Source organism: Pristiophorus japonicus, chromosome 2 (assembly GCF_044704955.1).
Source record: "Pristiophorus japonicus isolate sPriJap1 chromosome 2, sPriJap1.hap1, whole genome shotgun sequence".
Classification (NCBI taxonomy): Eukaryota; Metazoa; Chordata; class Chondrichthyes; family Pristiophoridae; genus Pristiophorus; species Pristiophorus japonicus.
This window is the reverse complement of record NC_091978.1, coordinates 74,919,366-74,944,504: the sequence shown is the minus strand read 5'-3', so window position 1 is coordinate 74,944,504 and position 25,139 is coordinate 74,919,366. Positions and strand designations below refer to the sequence as shown.

General features: G+C 44.2%; 1 protein-coding gene across 4 annotated transcripts in view; it reads left to right on the top strand.

The window, feature by feature from the left end:
* galt (galactose-1-phosphate uridylyltransferase) overlaps positions 1 to 17,387 on the top strand; it is an 81,294-nt gene extending 63,907 nt beyond the window's left edge. For all 4 annotated transcript variants that reach the window (XM_070867974.1, XM_070867978.1, XM_070867985.1 and 1 more), the window contains 4 exons: positions 8,055 to 8,187; positions 12,136 to 12,219; positions 14,967 to 15,121; positions 17,193 to 17,387. In XM_070867974.1, coding sequence (XP_070724075.1) covers positions 8,055 to 8,187; positions 12,136 to 12,219; positions 14,967 to 15,121; positions 17,193 to 17,258 — 438 coding nt within the window. In that variant the 3' untranslated portion in view covers positions 17,259 to 17,387. The remainder of the gene's footprint in view (positions 1 to 8,054; positions 8,188 to 12,135; positions 12,220 to 14,966; positions 15,122 to 17,192) is intronic.
* Positions 17,388 to 25,139: the final 7,752 nt, after the last annotated feature.

Below are 25,139 nucleotides of genomic sequence, written 5' to 3'. Positions count from 1 at the left end.
GTCATTGAAATGTATAAAATTCTTAGAGGGCTTGCCCAGGTCGATGGAGGGAGGATGTTTCCTCTGGCTGGGGAATCTAGAACCAGAGATCACAGTCTCAGAATGAGGGGTCAGCCATTTAGCACTGAGATGAGGAGAAACTTCTTCACTCAGAGGGTGATGAATCTTTGGAATTCCCCACCCCAGAGGGCTGTGGCGGCTCAGTCTTTGAGTATATTCAAGACAGAGATCGATAGATTTTTGGATATTAAGGGAATCAAGGGATATGGAGATAGTGCAGGAAAGTGAAGTTGAGGTAGACGATCAACCATGATCTTATTGAATGGTGGAGCAGGCTCGAGGGGCCGAATGGCCTACTTCTCCTAATTCTTATGTTCTTATGTTGTTATCCTGTGTCACCTAATTGTATGGCGCATATAAAATTATATGTGCAACTGAAACTCTACAGTTCAGTTTGTTTAGCATCTGATAGAGATGTTTCAGGTGGGATCTATGAGCAGAAGTTTCAGTTGGCTTCAGAACAATCGCTACATTGCAAAAGTCATCATCATCATCATAGGCAGTCCTCGGAATCAAGGAAGACTTTCTTCCATTCTAAAAATGAGTTCTTAGGTGACTGAACAGTCCCTGTCACAGGTAGAACAGTCGTTGAGGGAAAGGGTGGGTGGGACTGGTTTGCTGCACGCTCTTTCCGCTGCCTGCGGTTTCTGCATGCTCTCGGCGATGAGGCTCGAGTGTTCAGCGCCCTCCCGGATGCACTTTCACCACTCAGGGCGGACTTTGGCTAGGGACTCCCAGGTGTCGGTGGGGATGTTGCACTTTATCAAGGAGGCTTTGAGGGTGTCCTTGAAATGTTTCCTCTGCCCACCTTTGGCTCATTTGCCGTGAAGGAGCTCCAAGTAGAGCGCTTGCTTTGGGAGTCTCCTTTCAGGCATGCCAAAAGTAGTTAATTGTGTAAAGCACTTTAATGTGCTTTGACGTGAAAAGAGCTGGATAAGCACAAGTGGTGATGGATGCCAATTGACCAGATTTGCATTTCCAGCATTTTCTGTTTTTATTTTACAAGTTAATATTTCTTCACAGAATTCTCTGCCCAAGGAAGCAGTTGAGGCTAGCTCATTGAATGTATTCCAATCACAGATAGATAGATTTTTAACCAATAAGGGAATTAAGGGTTATGGGGAGTGGGCGGGTAAGTGGAGCTGAGTCCATGGCCAGATCAGCCATGATCTTGTTGAATGGCGGAGCAGGCTCGAGGTGTTAGATGGCCTACTCCTGTTCCTAATTCTTATGTTCTTATATTCACAGTACCGCTCAGCGAGCTTAAGAATGATTTGGGTAGTGAGGTCATCCTCTGTAGTGAGTGGTGAAGTTGTACTGTTGAGGAAGGGAAGTGTAAAAGAGAGTTTCATATTGTCTCTTTCAGATGTTGACCAATCTAAGGGAGTGTAGTAATTTGAAAAATCCTGCAGCTAACTGCGTCCATAATATACCTAGCCTGGGATTGCTTGGTGCTGACATTGGCCATCATAAGTCAATAAATATCCACCAGCACTGGTATGCCTCATCTCAGTAGGCACTGACAGAGTAAAGTTAATCTTCAGAACAGGAGAATTTGTGTTTTATCTCATTTCTATGAAATGTGCAGTGGTCTTTAGGTTGTCAGAAGCTACCAAAGAATGTGCATCGAGATGAGAAACAAAAGCCATTGCAAGTCAATACTTGTAACCTGCTTGACCCTAAGAAGCTGGAAAATACCAAATCTACTGACAAAGAATGCATGCAGACTGCTTTCTACTTGTGCTCTTTTATCTTACTGAGTTGTATTTCGGTTCTTGACTTTAAACTGTGGGAACCATCATCAATGGTTCTGTTTGAAATAATACAGCTGATGCCTTCCTTCCACCATTTTAATGATGTTGACAGATTTCTTTCCAGCAGTGACGTAACGCACTGTTTGGGCTGGATTTTAGGCTTTTCTGTTTTCAGGGCAATAATGGCAGGGAAAGTTAGCGGCCGGGAATAGTTTGCATCTTCGTTGTAAAGTTTGGGCATCTGTGCCCTGCGTCAAGGGGTGCAGTGCTAATGGAGGCGTGGGGAAACTCCCGAGCTAAACAGCCAGCCAAGGAGCACTCTAAGAGAGGCCTGGCATGGTGGGGGGGAAATCTAAAATAAAAAACACAAACATTCCAAAACATTGCCCATGCCACCACAATATAAATTGCATAAAAATTAAACGAAAAAGCAATCGCACTTACTTTTGGAGTACTTTACCTTCCTCTCTGCCGACGGGATCGGTGGACCGCTCTGATTTCTCAGGCGGTCATTGCGGGTGCACTTCCGGGCGGATGGGACAGGCAAGATTCAAAACTCGTGCTGGTGTCACAACCAGAGGCGTTGCAGACCGGGCGAAGTTCTTCGCCGTCGCAATACCCAACCGCAGGTTCGCTACGGGGCACTGGAGACCTCGCCGCCGTCTTGCATGCCGTTGCGGGGAAAAACTCGGGAGTGCAAAGTTCCGGAAAATCCAGCTCCGTGTTTTTCTTGTCTTTGTAAGGAAGATTGACAATCTTCCCGCCCCCCCCCCCCCCCCCCCCCCCCGCCTCAACTTACCATCATCTTGTTTAATTGGCAAACCTTCAAAGCCAACTTGTGTTCATCAGCTATTTTTATACCTGATCATCATGTGGTGAAGATTTGTTGTTGCATCTCCATAGCTCGTAGTTTATTGGTGTAGGTAGTCCACATTCTGGGTCCAGACATGTTTTAATAGTTTTTCTGGGCTTGCTACAGTGATTTAAAATGGAATTTTGTAAAAAAAAAAATCTGTTGTGTACTAAAAGCACCTGGATGTCTGTTAAATTGGCCTATTTGCAGGATACTGCAACCCTTTTCCCCCACACACGAACATCAGTTGTTGTGAATTTAGAGATGTTTGATTAATGTGGTTCTTTAATTATATATATCTTTATAATTCTGAGCACTAGAAACTTGCTGAAATATAAATATGGTTTACTGTTTTTTTTTGTTGGCCGGATGTCTTTTTAAGGCCCTAATGATGATTAGAAAGACTTGGATTTATATAGCACCTTTCATGATCACCAGATGCCGCAAAGCATTTTGCAGCCAATGAAGTACTTTTGGAATGTAGTCACTGTTGCAATGTAGGAAATGTGGCAGCAAACAGCAATGTGATGATGACCAGATAATCTGTTTTTTGAGGGATAAGTATTGGCCAGGACACCAGGGATAACTCCCCTGCATTTCTTTGAAAATAGTGCCACAGGATCTGTTTATGTCTACTTGAGAGAGCAGACAGGGCCTCTGTTTCACGTATCATCCGAAAGACAGCATCTCCAACAGTGCAGCACTCCCTCAGCACTGCACTGGAGTTTCAGCCTAGAGTTTTGTGCTCATGTCCCTGGAGTGGTACTTGAACCCACAACCTTCTGACTCAGAGGCGAGAGTGCCACCCACTGAGCTATAGCACATATTTAGCTATACATATTAGCTATAGCAGCATGGTCTTGTTACATTATGGGACTGTTGGCTGTCTTTTTCACCATATCTTAAATGTTTTGAGTGAGGGCACAGAGGATGAATGATGCTTTTTGTTGTGCTCTGAAACCAAAATTAATCATTTTATCCATGATTTTTATGTAGAATTTTTACTGTTCATGCATATGTACTGTGAGTAGTTACTTAAAAAAAATTGCACTGATGCCTGGGAAGCAGTCATAAAGTATGTATGTGTATATTACATGGAAGAAAGTGTGTATATTTTTTGACCAATTTATTTTATTCAAATAGATGCTTTTAATAGTCCTCTTTATTAATTGAGCTGGGTTCCCAAAATTGATTATCGTTGTCAAGCTCTCTTAAAGCACCAACGAGTCCAGGGATAAAGTGACCTTGTTGAGCTGATGTAACTGTCTTTGCCACTGAGAATGCCAACCACTGCTCGAGTTCCAGGTTTCAATCTAGTCCAGAACAAGCAACTGAAAAATTGCCTGGAGCCAAAATTGCCCCCCTCCTTGAAGGCCCATTATCACTTCTAAGAGGAGGTAGACAGATGGGCCGACCTATCCAAAATTGCTCCCTGGGCCGGGAGCGGCAGGAACAGGTTTCCGTGCCATCTGTGTTGCTGCTCCGTCGGGCATGTGCCGACCCCACATCGACCAGTGGCAACCCCCTTTCCGCCCTGCGTGGGAAATTGTCCCATGGGAGCGGAGCGGCCACCGGTCGGTGCCACTGACAGGTTTCCCCTGCGGGAAGCTGTGTATGTCTGGGTGGCGTGTCCGCCCTTAAAGGGGAGGGCACACTGCCGCAGACGTCATTTTACTTTATCTGTCGGCCGACTCCGAGGTCAGCCCGACAATGGTGGCCCCCGGCACCTCCTCTTGGGCGCCAGGCCGCTGGCCCAGCCGAAACCCTTCCTGGTGACCCATTGAGACAAACTAAACTCAATGCAGAGTTTGCAGCGGCCCTCCCTTTTAACTGAATGGGAGGGACCTTGTGACGCGCTGATGTCATCATCACGGCGCTGATGACTCTGAACAGCCGGCCGGAACACTGCCCCGACCCCCCAAAAAAAAGATTCAAGAGCTGAATATCGCTTGAATCTTCACCTTATGGATTGCGGCGGAGAAAAAAAAACGTAGGTGACCAACTTTTTAGTCGGGCAATTTTGGCCCCAGGTCTCTTGAGTCCCAAGTGCAATAAGTTCTCCCTGCTGCAAAGACAATCTGCGAATTCTATTGCAAATGTGTGTCTCTTTTGAGATCTATCGAAACGTTTTCAACTCTTGGAATTTTTCATCAATATTGTAAGTCTGATGAAGCAGCGCCTTGATTTTAAAATTCTTATCTATCATCCAGCTGGTTGAGACTGCACTCGCCTGGTTCCATTCTTATCTATCCAGTTGTAGCCAGAGAATCACCTGCAATGACTTCTCTTCCCACTCCCATACCGTTACCTCTGGTGTCCCCCCAAGGATCTGCCTTGTTCCCCTGTTATTTCTCATCTAAATGCTTCCCCTCAGCGACATCATCTGAAAATATAGCGTCTGTTTCCACATGTGTGCAAACAACACCCAGTTTTACCTCTCTAGCACCTCTCTTGACCTCTCCACTGCCTCTACATTGTTAGACTGCTTGTCCCATATCCGGTACCGGATAAGCAGAAATTTCCTCTTAACTAAATATTAGGAAGTCCGAAGCCATTGTCTTTGGTCCCCGCCACAAACTCCATTCCCTAGCCAACGACTCCATCCTTCTCTCTGTCAACTGTCTGAGGCTGAACCAGACTGTTCGCAGTCTTGGTGTCATATTTGACCCTGAAATGAGCTCACGACCACATATCCGTGCCATCAGTAAGACCACCTATTTCCATCTCTATAACATCGCCCGAATCCGCCCCTGCCTCAGCTGTTGCTTCATTAGCTCTAGACTTGACTAAACCAACACACTCCTGGCCGGCCTCTCAGGTTCTACCTTCCGTAAACTCCAAATCTCTGCTGCCCACATCCTAACTCGCACCAAGTCCCATTCATCCATCACCTCTGTGCTCACTGACCTACATTGGCTCCCGGTTAAGCAACACCTCGATTTTAAAATTCTCATCCTTGTTTTCAAATCCTTCCATGTCCTATCTCTGTATTCTCAAATAAGCCCTACAACCCTCCGAGATATCTGTGCCTCTGCAATTCTGGCCTCTTGAGCGTTCCCGATTTTTGGCGGCCGTGCGCTCAGCTGCCAAGACCTTAGGCCTTAAGCTCTGGAATTCACTCCCTAAACTTCTCCGCCTATCCACCTCTCTTTTCCTCTTTTAAGACACTCCTTAAAACCGACTGGCCTAATAGCTCCTTATAGGGCTCGGTGTCAACTTTTGTTTGATAACGATCCTGTTAAGCAGAATCTGTCATAAGAACATAAGAAATAGGAGCAGGAGGAGGCCATTTGGCCTCTCGAGCCTGCTCCGCCATTTAATAAGATCATGGTTGATGTGATCATGGACTCAGCTCCACTTCCCTGCCCGCTCCCCATAACCCTTTACTCCCTTATTGCTCAAAAATCTATCTATCTCCGCCTTAAATATATTCAGTGACCCAGCCTCCACAGCTCTCTGGGAGAGAGAATTCCACAGATTTACAACCCTCTGAGAGAAGAAATTCCTCCTCATCTCAATTTTAAATGAGCGGCCCCTTATTCTGAGACTATGTCCCCGAGTTTTAGTTTCCCCTATGAGTGGAAATATCCTCTGCTTCCACCTTGTCGAGCCCCTTCGTTATCTTATGTTTCGATAAGATCCTTCTGAACAATTTGTATAGACCCAACCTACTCAACCTATCCTTATAAGTCAACCCCCTCATCTCTGGAATCAACCTAGTGAACCTTCTCTGAACAGTCTCCAATGCAAGTATATCCTTCCTTAAATACAGAGACCAAAGCTGTACGCAGTACTCTAGGTGTGGCCTCACCACTACCCTGTACAGTTGTAGCAGGACTTCTCTGCTTTTATACTCCATCAGAAGAGTGATGGCTGTGAAGAGGGCGACTGGATTGGACATCAGCATAACCCAGGTCGGTGATTGGAGCAGGAGAGGCGTGAGTTCGAGGCCCAGAAGACGTGAGGGCCCTGGGGCAGCACGGGCCAGCCCACACTGATATGTGTGCACAGTAGGTCAGTGCAGCAGAGCTGGTCTCCAGTTGTCTTGGTTAATCCTTGCCACTGGACCAAGACCTAACTCTGTCAAGCCCATGTGGTGGCTGGTGTGCAACGACCACCACACGTTAAAAAAAATCCACGCACAGGCATCTTCCACCCATCAAAATGTCGTTTGGGATCTGGAATATTCGATCCTTCATTAAAATACCTGTGAACTCATCCTTTTTTGGCGTGGAAGCAAGTCATCCTCGCTTCGAGGGACAGCCTATGATGATGATGATGATGATGAAGTGCCTTAGGACATTTTACTGCGTTAAAAGCGCTATATAAATAAAAGTTGATGCTGTTGAGTCAAATCGCAGTTTGCTGATTTAAGAACAAAATTAAAATGGGAATGTTAAACAGTTAAGTGTCATTAGATAGGAACATGTTATTTTCCTGGATTGGGTTGACCCCCCGGGCTCTCTGGCTCGCGCTCTCTCTCTCCCTCTCTAGAGAGTTTTGTACTTTAGAGTAGCACTGCAGTCCACTTCACTAATTTATCTGGAATGTCAGATTTGGGTAACATGGAATGTGTTGACTTGTACACCTGTAAACAACTTGAGAGGCCACATTACAAAAAATAATCCTCCTGAGAGCTTGTTATAGAGCTTGGATCGTGCTTCAAGATGTTTCTCCCCCCTCCGTTTACAAAATTAAAACCATTTTAAGCTGTTTGTGGCTTTTTACCCACCCAGAGGAATTTCATAATTTATTTCTCAAGGTTCCAGTATTAGAAGAGGGAACGAGGAGGAATGGCATTCATTATTTGTATTTAGATGCTTTTCCCAATTCTGTTGTTTGCAGGATGTTCTACTTATCTCTGTACACATGCTGAAGGAGAAAGGGAAAATACACCATTTTGTCTGAACAACAACAACTTGAATTTATATATGAGCTTAATGCATTACCAAAGCCTATCATCTTCAGGGATCGTTTAGGTCTAGACTAAAGGCCAAAATCTTGGACAGTAATTAATAGACTTGTTTAGGGGAAATCTAGACCCGACTTGCTTTTGCCTGGGATGCGATGCATCATATACGATAAACCTAAAGGAGAGCAAATGACTTGTTGCTTTTTTAAAAAAAAACAGTCCTGTTTACTTCTTTTTTCTTTATACACAACCATAGCCAAATATAATGCATATGATGCAAGGGTTACTGACACCACAATCAAAGCTGAATCGCCTTTAAATTTGAAAACTGGATGGATGTAATTTTGCCTCTTTAATGTCCCCAGTGAAAGTAAGTAAGCTATGATGGGCCTATAACTGCCCAATTGTAATTAATGTGATTTGAACGCAGTAAATAGTCCTTAATGCCTTTTTAATGTTTTTTTTGGTTTTGAAGGAACGCATAGTGGTTGAAAATGAAGATTGGTTGGTCGTCGTGCCATACTGGGCTATGTGGCCTTTTCAGACTTTACTTCTTCCAAGAAGACACATACTTCGTTTGCAAGACTTGTCTGATAAAGAAAGGAACAGTAAGAAAATATTTCTATTATTTGTATATAAAGCATCTCATCACTCTTAAATAAGAGTTTCTCATAAGACAAGAGAGCGTTAAAGCAGTTTATCATATAACTAGTACCTTTCCTGTGATGCTTGGAGCTAAAATGTCTTTCTTTAACTTAGTTTGGAACGTTTTGTAATGTATGGTCTTATCATGGGGAGCAAAATAGATATGAAGCTAATTAAGTCACAAAGGCATGGGTGACCAAAGTATATAACTTCATTAATTCCTTCATAGTATAAAACATTTGGGGGCCGGAATTGACGCGGATGGGCTGCCATTTTGAACATTGCCCTCCTTTACTTTTGGAGCGGTGTAGGGGACCTCTCTGCCCGTTTTCCTGCCGTTTCATGCACGCGCCGACCCCTTCCCGACCGTCGGCAACCACTTCCCAAAATTGCCCCTTTCCGGAATTGCCCTGCGCGAGCTTTTGCTGTGGGTACCCTTTTTGTGGCTTGGTGGCGCGGCCGCTCTTAAAGGGGATGTGGCGCTGCTGGCGACTCTCTTTTTTGTCACAATTATGGTCATGGGTTCAGCCGGGCTGCCAACAGGCAATTTCGGTCCTTTGTTGTGTAATTCCGATCCTGGCATAGTGGCGCCCAGCTCTTCTTGGGTGCCATGCCAAAACTCTCCCTGGTGGCCCAGTGTTTGCCACTAAAGTGGCTGCACAGTTCGCCCCACTTCAAAAAAAAAAGCACGGTGCTGAATTGGGGCTTTCCTTCTGTAACAGCAACTTTCATTTAAGCAGCGTCTTTAAGGTAGTAAAATGTTCTAAGGCGTTTCATGGGAGCGTTATCAAACAAAATTTGACATCGAGCCACATAGAGATATTAGGACAGGTGACCAAAAGCTTGGTCAAAGAGGTAGGTTTTACAGAGCGTCTTAAAGGAGGAGAGAGAGGTAGAGAAGAGGAGAGGTTAAGGGAGAGAATTCCACAGCTTCGGGCCGAGGCAGCTGAAGGCATGGCTGCCAATAATGGAGTGATTAAAATTGGGAATGTGCAAAAGGTTGAAATTTGAGGAGTACAGATATCTTGGAGGGTTGTAGGGCTGGAGGAGGTTACAGAGATAGGAAGAGTTGGAACCATGGAAGGATTTGAAAACAAGTTGAGAATTTTAAAATCCAGGCGTTGCTTCATCAGACTCTCAATTCTTATGGAAAGCTCCAAGAGTTGGATATGTTTCTGGTAGATCTCAGACAGAGATACACATTGGTAGCAGAATTCACAAATTGAGGCGTTGCCAGACTGGGAGAGAATGTAGGTCAGCGAGCACACAGATGATGGGAATTTATGGCATATTATCTGTTTTGCAATGGGGGCAATAAATTAGATCTAATTTATCCTCTGATGCTGGGGTTATTTTTGGTATAACTAATATGTTTCTCTAGTTTCTTTCCGATCTCCCCTCTTGACCTCTCCAAGCTCATCTTGTCCATGAGACCCACTTCCTGTTCACTTGACCATATTCCCACTAAACTGCTGGTCACCCAACTTCCTTTTCTGTACCCTTGCCTTCAAATCTGCGGTCATTACCTCTCAAAAAAAAAACAACCCTTGACCCCAATGTGCTTGCTAGCTACCGTCCCATCTCCAACCTCCCTTTCCTTACCAAAGTCCTTACAAATCCGTGCCCATCTTTCCCGGAACTCCATGTCTGAATCCCTTCAATCTGGTTTCCACCCCTGCCGTCGGTGGCCGTGCCTTCAGCTACCTGGGCCCTAAGCGCAGGAACTCCCTCCCTAAACCTCTCCGTCTCTCTACCTCTCTTTTTCCTCCTTTTAAGATGCTCCTTAAAATCTACCTCTTTGACCAAGCATCTGCCGTAATTTCTTCTTATGTGGCTCGGTGTCAGATTTATTTGTTTTGTCTTCTAACACTCCTGTGAAGCGTCTTGGGATGTTTTACGATGTTAAAAGCGCTATATAAATAAAAGTTGTTATTTAGATAGAATGTTTGGTTTTTGGAGTTTTAAGCTAAAGCTTACTTAAAGCTTGCATATACAAATATAAATAACATTTAACATCCCTATTAGTGGTTATCTGGGTATACTGGCTATTGATCGCCGGGGCATGCCTTCTTTCATACAATGCCAATGAAAGCATGATGTACTATGATTGTGTCACACACTATTTGAAGATGGGCAGAGGAATTCTGTGTTCTGGCCAACTTTCCTTTCTCAACCGACACCGTGAGAAAACCGATAATCTGGTCAATTTTTTTATTATTCATTCATGGGATGTGGGTGTTGTGGGTAAGGCCAGCATTTATTGCCCATCCTTAATTGCCCTTGAGAAGGGGATAGTGAACCACCACCTTGAACCGCTGCAATCAATGTGGTGAAGGTATTCACACAGTGCTGTTGGTTAGGGAGTTCCAGGATTTTGACCCAGTGACACTGAAGGACCAGCGATATATTTCCAAGGTAGGATGGTGCATGACTTGGAGGGGAACTTGGAGGTGGTGGTGGGCCCAGTTGTCTGCTGCCCTTGTACTTCTAGGTGCTAGAGGTCATGGGATTGGGAGATGCTATCAAAGAAGCAGCAAGTTGCTGCAGTGCATCTTGTAGCCACGTTGTCCCGATGGTGGAGGGAGTGAATGTTTAAGGTGGTGGATGGGGTGCTGATCAAGCGGGCTGCTTTGTCCTGGATGGTGTCGAGCTTCTTGAGTGTTGTTGGAGCAGCACCCATCCAGGCAAGTGGAGAGTATTCCATAACACTCCTGACTTGTGCCTTGTCGATGGTGGAAAGGCTCTGGGGAGTCAGGAGGTGAGACACTCGCCGCAGAATTCAGCAATGGTAATGCCGAGGGGCAGTGGTTAAACTCTCGCTTGTTGTAGATAGTCATTACCTGGCATTTTAGCGTGAATGTTACTTACCACTTATCAGCCCAAGCCTGAATGTCATCTAGATCTTGCTACATTCGGGCATGGACTGCTTCGTTATGTGAGGAGTTGCGAATGGAACTGTACACTGTGCAATCATCAGTGAACATCCCCACTTCTGACCTTATGATGGAGGGAAGGTGATTGATGAAGTAGCTGAAGATGGTTGGGTCTTGGTCACTGCCCTGAAGAACTCCTGCAGTGATGACCACGGGCTGAGATGATTGGCCTCCAGCAACCACAACCATCTTCCTTTGTGCTAGGTATGACTCCAGCTCTTTGCTGTTTGTGGAACCTACCTTTAAGCAAATTGGCTGTCCAGTTTGCCTACAGTGCAATACTGACTACACTTCAAAAGTAATTCATTGTCTGTGGAGTGCTTTGAGATGTTCTGAGGACATGAAAGATGCTATATTGTTCTTCTACCCCTCATGAGAACTTAAGACTGAAAGATAAACAGGCATTTCAGTAAGGTTGGAAAAATGTAGAGAAGAATAGTTGGGTAAGGAGGAGGGGGAGATGATCAATTGATCATGGACAGGAGAATATACAGCCAAAGGTCAGATGTTAACTGACCTCTTTATTTCCTGCATTTTCTGTTTTTACTTCTGATGAGCCTTAGATTTGAAAAGGAGCAAAGCTGATCAGCTAGTAACCAGAGCCATGCAGAATTTATATAACACTGTTCAATTCAACAATCATATACATAACCGAATAAATTTGTTTGTGTTTGAATTGTATAGCTTGACTGCTTTCTCAAGCAACTGTGCAGTGATAACCAACTAATCATTATAACATTGCATAGTTCGGCTGAGCATGATTTGTGTGAATGCAGCTGGCTTTTAACTCCTTATACTCAGTAACTCAATTAAAGGAACTGATACCCAGCTAAAATTGGATGTCTCAAATCTAACTCTTTGATTTGTTGAGATAGACAAACAATCCAGTCAGATTTTTCCTTTCCCTTTGTCACGTTAAGATGTTGCAGATACAGCTGTATTATTAAACTAATTTATTTCATTTGACACTTTTTTTAGGCCTTGCTTCAATTATGAAAAGACTCTTGACGAAATATGACAATCTATTTGAGGTCTCTTTTCCCTACTCTATGGGATGGCATGGTAAGGTTAAAGAAGTCTTGCAACAGTGTGTGAGAACAGACTGCCATTATATTACTATTCATAATAAAGCAGATGCTTCAAACACTACATTAACTACGGAAATCTGTGATCCAAATATGTTTAAAGGATGTCCATTTTCATTGGATAATAAAGGAATCTTAATGTCCTAATCTAGGATTACACATCTGCTTGAGGAGAGAGTGGAAAAAAGATTGAAAATACTCGAGCTGAAGTTAAAACTTACTTTATTTAAATTCGGGCTTGTCTTCTGGTCAGCATTTAAGATTTTAAAATGGTTAGATTTCTTGATGCAGATGTCAGTTCGAGGACTGCATCAGGTTTTTTTTTCTTGGAAGGAATTGGCTCCTGGGGGCTCTGGTACTGTTCAAGATCGATTTAGGAAATGTGGTTCTATTCTGAATCGGAAATGGACATAGCGATCATTCTGGTAAAATTATATATTAACTACTTCAATTAGCGCAGCCTATTCTGCTGATCAGGGAGTTGAGTGTTTAAACAAACGTTTCCCTTTTTAATTTATTACAGTGTTCTTCCGTTAATTTGGCCTGTGGCTATTCAGTTCCGCAGAGGCAGTATAGTTTGAAAGATTAGATGAATCTTTTCTTAATGTTTGCTCTCTCTGGGCCCAAATTTGGCCCACCTGTTTTTTCGGCGCACTCACGTGAGATGCACCAACTTCCTAGGCTCAAAACAGCACCGAAAAGATGTCCCCGGATTCTGGCCGTTCTGTCGACTCTCCCGGAACTTGGCACGGCGTGGTGATTCCATTGGGGGGCGGAGTTAGGGCCTTGCCCGTGAAAGAATGCTGGCAGCTGTCCGCATGCGCATTAGAGCGTTTGCGCATGTGCAGTAGCTCCTCCGATGATGATGATGCGTGCTGCAGCATGGGACCCGATGCGTCCCGCCCCTATCCCAGGCCGAGTGGCCTCTCACACTGGCCGCCCGGCCCACTGTCCATTGATTCATGCAGCCTGTATGTTGTGCGAGCCCAACCCAGCCTGTGTGGCCAGTTCCCTGTGCTCTCCCGCCTGGTCGTGCCGCCTGCACCTATCCCCGGCCGAGTGGCCTCTCGCACCGGCCGGCCCGCTGACTTCCTGGGCCGAGTTAGGAAGGTAGGACTTGAGTTTTATTTATTTATTTATTTATTATTGATGGTTTTTATGCTTGAATGTTGTTGTGAAGGTGTTTAGTGCTTTGCAAGGTCCTCTCAGCTTCCCTTCCCCCCCCCCCCCCCCGCAATCTCTGGCTACCTGTGCTGATTTCTTAACTCTCCGCAAGGATTTTCTGTGTGACCACATATGCTGGCCTAAGTTAGTTTCGAGCAACTATTAGCTGTCCATAGTGGCTTAAATGGCCAAAACGGGCATAGGTGGCTGGTAATACCCCCCTTTGAACAAAACTAAACTAAACTTAAAAAAAAACCTAACTAACTCACTTACACTGGCGCAAATTGAACGTGCAAAATGAGGATTTTTAAGATACTCCAGAAAAATCAAGTTGCTCCAAAAAAAACAGCAATTCCTAGACAATTTTGGGCCCTGTAATGTAGCAAAAAGTACTAAAACCCCGCGAACCCTATGAGAATTGGTTAAGCGTAGGGTTAAAATAAGGGATGAGTACTCCCCTCCCTGTTTGTGCCACACTCTTGCCCATCACCAGTTTAACTTCTGGGTTTCTGCAGCAGCTTGAGGCGCTCCCCACAAACAAATTGGGGTCTGTTGACTTCATTCGGATTCTGGCATGATTTTAGTGTGCTGAATGTGCCAGGGAAATCTGCTGCCAGCTGGATCCAGACCTAGAAGAATCCCAGCAAGGTAAGTGTTTCCCCTGCCGCATGCTTTTCCGCCGCCCTCCCCCCACCTACCGATTCCTTACCTTCGAGCCGGAGAGCCAAAAGAATAGTTCCCAGCAACAGACGCGGAAAGTCCCACTCCAGCACCCTTCTTCCCGTTTCGGACAGGAGTCAGTCCTTTTAAAGATATTAATGAGGCCCGGGGGTTAACTGGCCCGGGCCTCACCTTAGCTGTCCCGTGCAGGTATGTCAGTCGACCTTCCCTACTCTGCACCCGGCCAAAGTTTAAATTGAGGCCATAACTTCTAAATGGAACAGAAGAGGTGAATTTCTTGGATTCTAGATGAACAAGTAGATGAACATATAAAAAGCTGTCCAACCACTGAGAGAACTTCAATACTCACCGACTTTAAAAAGCAGTCTGGTGGTGGCTGTTATGCTCCCATATGAAATAAGTTTGTGCAGTTCAGTTCTGAATGTTCATGGGTGCACAGCATAAAACATTAATTTGATAACCTCACTCAGTTTGGTATTTTGGGATGTGGCAATGTCACAGGGTACACTTCTGAGATTGAAACTGAGGTACAATGTTGGGACAAAATTAGAGGGAAATTTACTTTGGATTTAACCAATCTATGCAAGACACTGGGTAGTCGCCTGAAACGTGAAAATGTTTTATCTCTGAATGCTAATATATTTGCACCTTCAGAAAAAAAATTATAAAAGTAATTGGAAATATATAATCAAAAAATAGATTATATCAAGGGATTGCTTATGTGTGCAATTTTGCTTTTGTTTCTCTCTCTCAGGTGACCAGCCTTACTGATTATGGAATGCTAAAATACAAGTAAACTAGGGTGTCTACAAAAATGGCACGTTATACTTGATCTTGCATTGATATAATTGCCATTGTTGTCCAATTTTATTTCAACAGGCGCCCCCACAGGGCAGTTCTTGTGTGACGACAACTCTCATTGGCAGCTTCATGCTCACTACTACCCACCGTTGTTACGGTCTGCTACAATCAGGAAATTCATGGTGGGGTACGAGCTGCTGGCTCAGGCCCAAAGAGATCTCACTCCTGAACAGGTGAGGTTGAGCACAGAGGTCACTTTGTATACATTCATAGTCACATCGCAGAATATACACTGAAGCAATCGTAACTATCCAATAGGGGAGTTGAGGATTATGGTGAACAGGCAGGAAAGTGGAGTTGAGGCCGAGATCAGATCAGCCCAGCCATGATCTTATTGAATGGCAGAGCAGGCTCGAGCGGCCAAATGGCCTACTCATGCTCCTATTTCTTATGTTCTTATGTAATAGAAAAATTGCTCATTTTCTCGCTCCATGGAGAGATGTCTAACTCTTAACAGTAAGGGGCAGTCAATGATGATGCAAGAACCATAAAAGATGCAAATTGGCTAGTAGCAGTATGAGCACAAGATTGTAAAAATTCTGAATGTTTGCTCCAAGTATTCACAAGGGAAGATATGAGCAATATGCCCTCGCGTCCTGTCTCCCCAAAGCTTTTCCACCACCTACAAAGCACAAGTCAGGAGTGTGAGGGAATACTCTCCACTTACCTGGATGTGTGCAGCTCCAACAACTCTCAAGAAGCTTGAAACCATCCAAAACAAAGCAGTCCACTTGATGGGCACCCCATCAACCACCTTAAAACATTCACTCCCTCCACCACCGGCACAACATGGCTATAGTGTGCACCATCTACAAGATGCACCACAGCAACTTGACAAGGTTTCTTCGACAGCACCTTCCAAACCCATGACCTCTACTACCGAGAAGAACAAGGGGAACAGGTGCATGGGAACACCACCATCTCCAAGTTCTACGCCCTCCTGACTTGGAAATATATCGCCATTCCTTCATCACCGCTGGGTCAAAATCCTGGAACTCGCTATCTAACAGCACTGTGGGAGTACCATCACCACTCAGACTGCAGCTGTTCAAGAGGTCGGCTCACCACCACCTTCTATGGGGCAATTAGGGATGGGAAATAAATGCCAGCATCGCCCACATCCCATGAATGAAAAAAAAATCGCAGTAACAGGTTCAAATATATGCCTTTCATATAAATTAGATGAAGCTCATAGACAGGATAAAAGGGCTCAAAACCAATATAACCTATGGGCAGTATTTATCCCAGAGTGATGAGGGGGAGAGATTTATGAGGCATTGACAATCATGAAGGAGTTATTGGACACTGGGGAAGTATCGTAGATTAGAAACATAGACATGGGTAACTACAGACTCATTAATCTTACTTCAATCCCATGTAAAATAATGGAATTGATTGTCAGGAGTAAATTTGAGTATCTGTGTAATAATAACCTAGTAAACAGTAACATGGATTTGGAAGAGGGAGATCCTACCTGACCAGTTTCTTTGACTTCTCTGAGGAAGTGACATCCCAAATAGTAAACCATGCAACATATTGCACCTAGACCTCCCAAAGACATTTGACAAAGTTCTATATAAAAGTCTGTTAGTTAAGCTTGAAGCTGTAGGCATTCAGGGTAAATCTTGGATATTGATAACAGATTGGCTGAGGGGTGAAAACCACAAATATTTGTTACAGGAGTTGTAATGAGAATGGGGAGAGTAAAGTGGTAAACCCTAAGGATCAGTGCTGGGACCACTCCTGTTTCTAATTTACTTCAATGACTTGGACTCAAACCCATTACAAATTGATCGAATTTGCAGATGGTACCAAACTAGGTAGGCCAGTGGAATCAAAGGAGGCAGCTTAGAAATTGGGTGTGGTGTTGCTTTCCATTTTCATTGCTACAGTCAAGAAGTGTGGAAGCAGATTCTGTGACAATGTAGCAAGTGCTGCATGCGCCCTCCAGCTTTAGCCACTCGTCCTGAGATATATATATATAGTACATGTCTCATCCACCTGGATAGGTGAACGGCTGAGTAGATCAGTCATAGATCTGAAAAGGTTACAGCATTAGATTCACAAATTCCTTACCTGGACAAAATCTGCACTTGACAGATGTTACAGGAACAGGTGGCAGAAGGATCTTGCGCACTCTGTTATGCTCATAATCTCCTGTCAGTTCCTAAATTGCACTTTAACTAATCTATTGTGTCAGTTCATCTATTACCTGCCGTGACTAAATCATCATTTAACCTGCAGGCTGCTGAACGCTTGCGGAATCTACCAGAAGTTCACTACAAGCTGAAGCAGAGTCAACCAGAATAATGAACAGACTCGAGTAAACTGCAGCAGACACACATCATATTTTGTTGCTTATATTGATTACTGCTTTGCATTTTTTTAGGATGTGGTACTTTAAAACATACAATTAAAAAGCATTAATGTCTACACTAACCTTACTGGAGTCACCTGTTCTCTATTAATATTTGTTCTCAAAAATGCTCATCTCCCTTTAATGACTGTTTAGCCCCAAACAGAAGTGGGTCCTGTGTGGCCCTGCACCTGTATAAAATACACTTTTATTCCCCCTAGTGTGCTTCTTGGTAACCAGAGGGCCCGTACTTGAAATTTGGAAAGGATTGTTTCTGTGATTTGCCTGAGAGAAGTTACTTTCAGAGCAATTCTATATTCTATGTGCATTCGAATTTTTAAAAAATCTGCAAATGCTGGAAATCAGAAATAAAAATGCTGGAAATATGCAGCTGGTCCATCAGCATCGGAAAAGAGAAAAGATGGCCTAAGGAGATGGCTGTCATCAGAACTGGGAGATATGCAAACTCTGTTATAGAACTAAAATAAAGAAAAGAAAGATAGACTTGGATTTAAATAGCAACCACCGGATGTCTCAAAGCGCTTTACAGCTAATGAAGTACAAATATTAAAGAAGGCAAGGATGCGAACAACTGGGAAAAGTGAGGAATTGGGAAGCCGAAGGAATTGAGTGTAATATCTCTTAAGTTTGCAGATGACACTAAGCCGGGTGGCAGTGTGAGCTCTGAGGAGGATGCTAAGAGACTGCAGGGTGATTTGGACAGGTTAGGTGAGTGGGCAAATGCATGACAGTTGCAGTATAATGTGGATAAGTGTGAGGTTATCCACTTGGGTGGTAAAAACAGGAGGGCTGATTATTATCTGAATGGTCACAGATTGATAAAGGGGAGAGGTGCAACGAGACTGGGTGTCATGGTACATCAGTCATTGAAAGTTGGCATACAGGTACAGCAGGCGGTGAAGAAGGCAAATAGTATGTTGGCCTTCATAGCGAGAGGATTCGAGTATAGGAGCAGGGAGGTCTTACTACAGTTGTACAGAGCCTTGGTAAGGCCACACTTTGAATATTGTGTACAGTTTTGGTCTCCTAGTCTGAGAAAGGACATTCTTGCTGTTGAGGGAGTGCAGCAAAGGTTCACCAGGCTGATTCCCGGGATGACAGGACTGATATATGAAGAAAGACTGGATCAACTGGGCTTGTATTCAATGGAATTTAGAAGAATGAGAGAGGAGCTCATAGAAACATACAAAATTCTGACGGGATTGGACAGGTTAGTTGCAGGAAGAATGTTCCCGATGTTGGGGAAGTCCAGAACCAGGGGTCACAGTCTAAGGATAAGGGGTAAGACATTTAGGACCGAGATGAGGAGGAACTTCTTCACTCAGTTGTGGACATATGGAATTCTCTACCACAGAAAGTTGTTGGGGCCAGTTTGTTAGATATATTCAAAAGGGAGTTAGATGTGGTCCTCACGGCTAAAGGGACCAAGGGGTATGGAGCGAAAGCAGGATTGGGGTAATGAAATGCATGATCAGCCATGATCATATTGAATGGTGGTGCAGGCTCGAAGGGCCAAATGGCCTACCCCTGCATCTATTTTCTATGTTTCTAAGCCTTGCCCCTGTTAGAAAGACAGTAAAATAGGTTTGTAAGTGGAAAAAAATGTTTTAAAGCTGGAAAGGTGAAAAGCAAGTGAATGTTGTACAAAAAAAAGTGAAAAAAGGTGTGAAAAAGAATGTGTAAATAGTTGAGCAAAGTGGTGAATAGGCAAGGGGGCCGAAATTGCCCACCGCCTGAAAGGAGGTGCACCTACTGGTTTTGAGGTGTTCTGACCACCCTATGCATTGGGGCAGCCTAACCTTCGAAATTCAGCACTTTGGAGATTTTTTTGGAGTGGGCAGAAGTGGCCTTATCATAAGAACATAAAAAATAACAGCAGGAGTAGGCCATTTTGCCCCTCGAGTCTGCTCTGCTGTTCAATAAGATCATGGCTGATCATGGGGATGGAGCGGAGTTGCCGTCACTAGCGGGGCGGAATTGGGGGTGGGGTGGGGTGGAGTAGCCGAGGCTGTCAGTCATCAGCGTCGTGCTGCTGACAACATCACGCTAGTGCGTCACAACGTCTCTCACCTTCAGTTAAAGGGGAGGGCTGCTGCGAACTCTGCAACCACTTTAGTGGCAAACACTGGGTTACCAGGGAGGGTTTCTGCTGAGCCAGCGGCCTGGCACCCTGTTACGCGGCCATAATTGTTGAATCGACCTGGCAGTCGGTCGACAAAAAAATAACATGGCAGCCGCGGCAGTGCACCCTCCCCTTTAAGGGCATCCGCGCTGCCATGCTACAGAGAGTGTATCGACAGCAAAAGCTGTCGGGGGCATCAACCATCGGCGGGGCCGCTCCCGCGGGGCAGTACCAGGAAAGGGGCAATTTCCTGAGGGGCAATTTCATGAGGGGGTCCCCGCCAGTCGCTAAGGGGTCGGTGCATGCACACCGTAGTGGAAAAACTGGTAGAGCGGTCCTGAGGAAGGGCAATTTCCAAAATGGCAGCCCCTCCATGGAGACTCGGCGGCCATTCCGTGTCGCCCCATGGCTGCTGCTTTCAGGCGGCCAGAGGCCATATCGGAAGGGGCAATTTTGGCCCCAAGAAGTGGAAAGTGAATGGGTGAAACGCGCTAGAAGAGGGGTGGAGAGCAACGTTCCCTTTAAGCTGCGTGGCCGCTCATGACTCGAGGGAGCCCGCGCAGCCGGTGAGCCGCCTTTTAACTGTGTGGCCCCCCAAAAATTAGATCATTGAGGTTTTACATTGCTCAAGACTATGGACCCTGAAATACGCAGGTCAGATGTGCCGGCTGGGCACCTCTGCCACTGATCCTGGTGGCCTCAATTAGTCTGTCATTGATATTCTCTGGGGTCACTAGAAATGCTCTTCAGCCATCCAACATGCTGGACACTCCAGATCTGGGGAGTGGGGGGAAGTTGGGTACCCATATAGGGTAGGTATTGGGTCTTACCGCACCCGCTCTCCCACAGCCTTCCGAGAAACAACTTTACGGTGCCCACCGCATTCTCTTGGTAAGGGGCCGTGTTTTTGTAGCACCTCTTCAGGGGTCCAGGCTCAATCTCTGCTCGGTAGACACCACTTACTCCCCTGTTAATGAGGTATCCTTACCTAAGAAAAGATATATTTGCCTTAGCGGGGATGCAACAAAGGTTCACTAGACTGGATCCTAAGCTGAGGGAATTGCCCTCTGTGGAGAAATTGAGTAGACTAGGCCTATATTCCCTAGAGTTTAGAAGAATATGAGATGATCTCGTTGAAACATCTAAAATTCTTAAGGAGCTTGACCGGGTTAATGCTTTGAAAATGTTTTCCCTGGCTGGGGAATCTAGACCACCGGATCAGAGTCTCAGAATAAGGGGTCGGCCATTTAGGACTGAGATGAGGAGTGATTTTTCATTCAAAGGGTTGTGAATCTTTGAAACTCTCTACCCCAGAGAGCTGTGGATGCTCAGTCATTGAGTATATTCAACAGAGGTCAGTAAATTTTGGGGAACTAAAGGAATTAAATTATATGGGGATAGTGCGGGAAGGTGGAGTGGAGGTAGAAGATCAGCCACAATCTTATTGAATGGCGATGTAGGCTCGAAGAGCCAAATGGCCTACTCCTGCTCCTATTTCTTATGTTCTTATGTATGCATGTGCTGACCAGGCGTACTACTTCCCACCATATACTGAATCCCACTGAAGACTTGAGAACTCAGTTCAGAGTCTGTGGCCCTGCATTTGCTCCCCCCGCTCCCTTAAAATAATAGCTATATTTTACGGCTATTGCAGCAGATGACATTGAGGTTCGATGCTGTTCATTGGAATGGCAGTGAGTTTTTGGAGACAATATTTAGACCAAAAGGTTACAGAGAAAAACATGAGATGATTCCTGAAATTTGCTTCAACCTTTGCTGGAACAGTATAGCAGCCCGAAGATAGGAAAATCTGAGTGTAAATGGAAAGGGGAGTTGAAGTGATGAGGCACAAAAAGGTCAGGATTACTCTTTGCTGACTGAAGATGTTCAGCATTTGATCGCCTGGTGTAGAGGAGATTGTATCATGAGCAGTGAAGACAGTATACTAGGTTGGAAGAAGTACATGTAAATTGTTGACTCTAGTGGAAGAAGTGTTTGGGTCTTTGTATGTTAGTCTGGGTAAAGGTAATTGGACAGGTGTTGCATCTGTTATGGGTGTAACTGGGAAGTGCCAGGGGCAAAGGCAGCTGAAAGGGCGATGGAAGAATAAACAATGATAAACAATGACAGAATAGTCTCTGGAAAGCAGATGCAAAATGTTCTTGCTGAAGGGATCATGCAGATGATGTGGAAAAAGAAAGACTTGCATTTATATAGCACCTTTCACAACCATCTGACATCCCAAAGTGCTTTACAGTCAGTGTAGTCACTATTGTAATGTAGGAAATGTGACAGCAATTTGTGCACAAACAGCAATGTGATAATGAACCAGATAATCTGTTTTAGTGATGCTGATCGAGGGATAAACATTGGCTGGGACACCAGGGATAACACCCCTGTTCTCCTTTGAAATAGTGCCAAAGGAACTTTTATGTCCACCTGTGAGGCAGATAGGGCCTTGGTTTAATGTCTCATCTACGCACTCGCTCAGTATTGCACTGGAGTGTCAGCCTAGATTTTTGTGCTCAAGTATCTGGAGTGGGAATTGAATCCAGAACCTTCTAACTCAGAGGCGAGGGTGCTACCAACTGAGCCATGGCTGACTTGTAGAATGGAAGGTGAAGAAAAGGATGTAGTCGTGGAAAATTAGACAGATACGTCAAAGCTCTCGTGGCTACAGATGAGTAAAAATCTGGCTGAGCAAGCTGAAGGGCATTTCAGAAGCTCCAGTGAAGTCGTCAGAACAAGTATGATTGGATACTGCGAAACTGGGAGAAAGGAATAGGTTTATATTAAATGGCTGAGGAAAGCCCATTTCCACAAATAGGGGGCAGTTCAGAAAGGGAAGAAAGGAGTCGGAGATCTAAAGATGAGCGATGAGTGGAAATGGGAAGCTTGGGTGATTTTTCAAATTGATTTAAGCACAGGAAGCAGCACCAACAGATCAGATGTAATAGAGGAAGAGGTCATGTCAGGTCCTGAGAAGGATTGGAACAGTGTCCCACATATTCTACAAAAAAGACAGAAATAGCTAGTACCCATGTGAGTTCCCATACCAACACCTTTTATCTGACAGAAATGAGTAACGTTCAAAAAAAACACATTTTTAGTGGGTGTACAGAACATCAGAGGCCCTATCTGGAAAAGTGAAGTGTTTGTCCTTCAAAACACAACTTTCCATAAGGAACTTTGATCAGTTGAATTTTTGTAATTGAATGTTATTGGCAGTCTAACTAGTAAAACATTCACATTCAATTTTTATTTGCTACATATTAATAACTAGAGACTAGTTTGGTATCTATAGAGTTAAACCTGTGGTTGCATGCTCCCAGTACGAAAGCTGCACTCGAAAGGACTGAATTAGAAATCGGGCAATGACATTGTAGCCCTGATTCTTCAACCTGTACAGCTCCCCACTGGGAATATGAAGTTAGCCCTTGCATGTTCTCCAGGCTTTGGATATTAATCCTCTCCATAGTTGACACTCAAGCATGAGGAATGGCCACTATGGAGATATTCAGGAAGCCTGCTAGTACTCAGTGAACCATATGGGAGCAAGACCCATTGCTTTCAGCAGAGGAGAGAAGAAAAATGTAAATAACTTTGATCCATTAAAGAGGTACTGTAAACTAAGAGCAAAATAGGAAAAAACAGGATTTTCTGACCACATTCTCAGCAAGTTAACTGTGACTGAGAAATATAAGCAATATTGGCATTAACCTGATCACATTTCTTAATGTATCCTACATGTCACTGACATAGGGTTGAACCCCACCCCAGCTCTTTCAGGTAGATGTGTATTCGTCAGAGATTGCAAAAAAGCAATGACACCTTTGTGAATTTTTTTTGGGAGGGATGGAAAATCTTTTACTTGTATATTTTAGTGGCTAGTATTAAAAAAAACTTACCATTGGAAAGACTGTACCATTTCTGTGATGTAGCAAATATTTAAATATGCGAGCCTATAAATAAGCTACATATTGTGTGTATTCCAGCTGGGCTTTATTCAGTGCTGCAGAATATTCCAAATAGAAATATCGCTTCCCATCAGTTTACTTTCTGCAGTACTGAGTGGATTAGTTCTTTCCCCATGTGACCAGGAAAGTGCAGGGGCAAGTTGTGATCCAGCTTAGCTGCCTATGGGGTGAAGGAAGCAACAGCTAATTTTTGAGAGGCAACTTCTGGAATGCTAGTAAGTACAGTAAAGAACTAGGGAGGCTTTCTCCAGTTAATGGTTTCTTGATGTTTACTTGTGGTTACTATATGACTGATTTGAAAAGCTTATTTTACATTAAGTTAAATGGTGGGTATTTGAAAAAGGGTATCATTCAGCTGTGGTTTTGTGGGTTTTATAATGAAAAGATGAAATATGGGATTTATGTTCATGGGACAGGAACAGCATGTCCATTCACAAGTATTACATGCTGCCAAGTTAAAGAATTTCTCTCTTGTTCAGGTTGGCAGTTTAACAAGTATGTGTTAGGCCCATCCTTCTCGCCATCAGTATTTGGAGTTTTTTAAATAAACAGCTGCAAGTGACCCATAATTCTAGTCCTTTACTTTCCCAAAAGAAAAACTGAAGTTGACAATTGGTCATTTCCCAGAACCTGAAGTCAGGCTGCAAGGGGTCTTTCTTAAATAAAAACAGAAAATGCTGTAAATACTTAGCAGGTCAGGCAGCATCTGTGGAGAGAGAACTTAGCTTGGAATTGATATCTGTAAATGCAATTTCAGCAGACGATCCACAGAAACACTGGAAAAATGTCATAAACGCCATTTCTCTGAGGTTTTGGCAGATCTTCTGGCAAACTTATGGTGGTCAATTGGGAGAGCCCTGTGGAAATTCAACCCCATAGCTTTTATCTCTTTATAAACGTGTCTCCTGAAAGATACTGTTAGCGTGAATGTTTTCTCAGAAGAATCACTCAACACTCAGAGTCGGTTCCAATGCCAATGCGACCTTTATTTTCTCTGGCGGGGAGGAAGCCTCAGGACAGGATCCAGGCACTTCTCCGACGAACAAAGAAACTCAGCGATATTTATATGTTTTACAATAGTTCTTTACAGTTACTCAGCCCACTTCGGCTGGACACAATACAATCATACCGATTATAGATTACATATAGGTTTCTTTAACCCAATAGAATTCTCCTGATATCTCGGGCTGTATGTTCGTTTTTTGTCAGCTCGGGCTGATTAATGACCTCGTTATGTGAGGTGGGCCCCCCCCCCCCCTTATCTCTGTTCCTCGGGCTCTGCTTAGTCAAAGGACATTCCACATCAGGTATTATAATGGTTCGTTTATAGTTATCTTGTCTCAAGTGAGTGAGCTAAGGCATTCCCGGTAGTGGGCCTCACAGGGTCATTGCTCGGTCATGGCTCGGTCAGCCCCAACTGACTAACTGAGTACCCATCATGCTTGGGCAGCCATTTTATATGTGGCCACTTTAAACCTATATGAATTTAGATATATTCAGCAGGTGCCTAACGCCTAGTGTTTTGATATATTCAGCAGGTGCCTAATGCCTACAACAATACCAATGCTACAGTGAATATAAATGAAGTGCAAACACTCAAAAGGTTAAACTGCATTCTGCTCATAGATGCTGTTTATTTCCAATATTTTCTGTTTTTCTACTGCAGTGAGAGTTTAGTCTAACCAGGGTTGGAATCCTTTTCAGCCAGATTCACA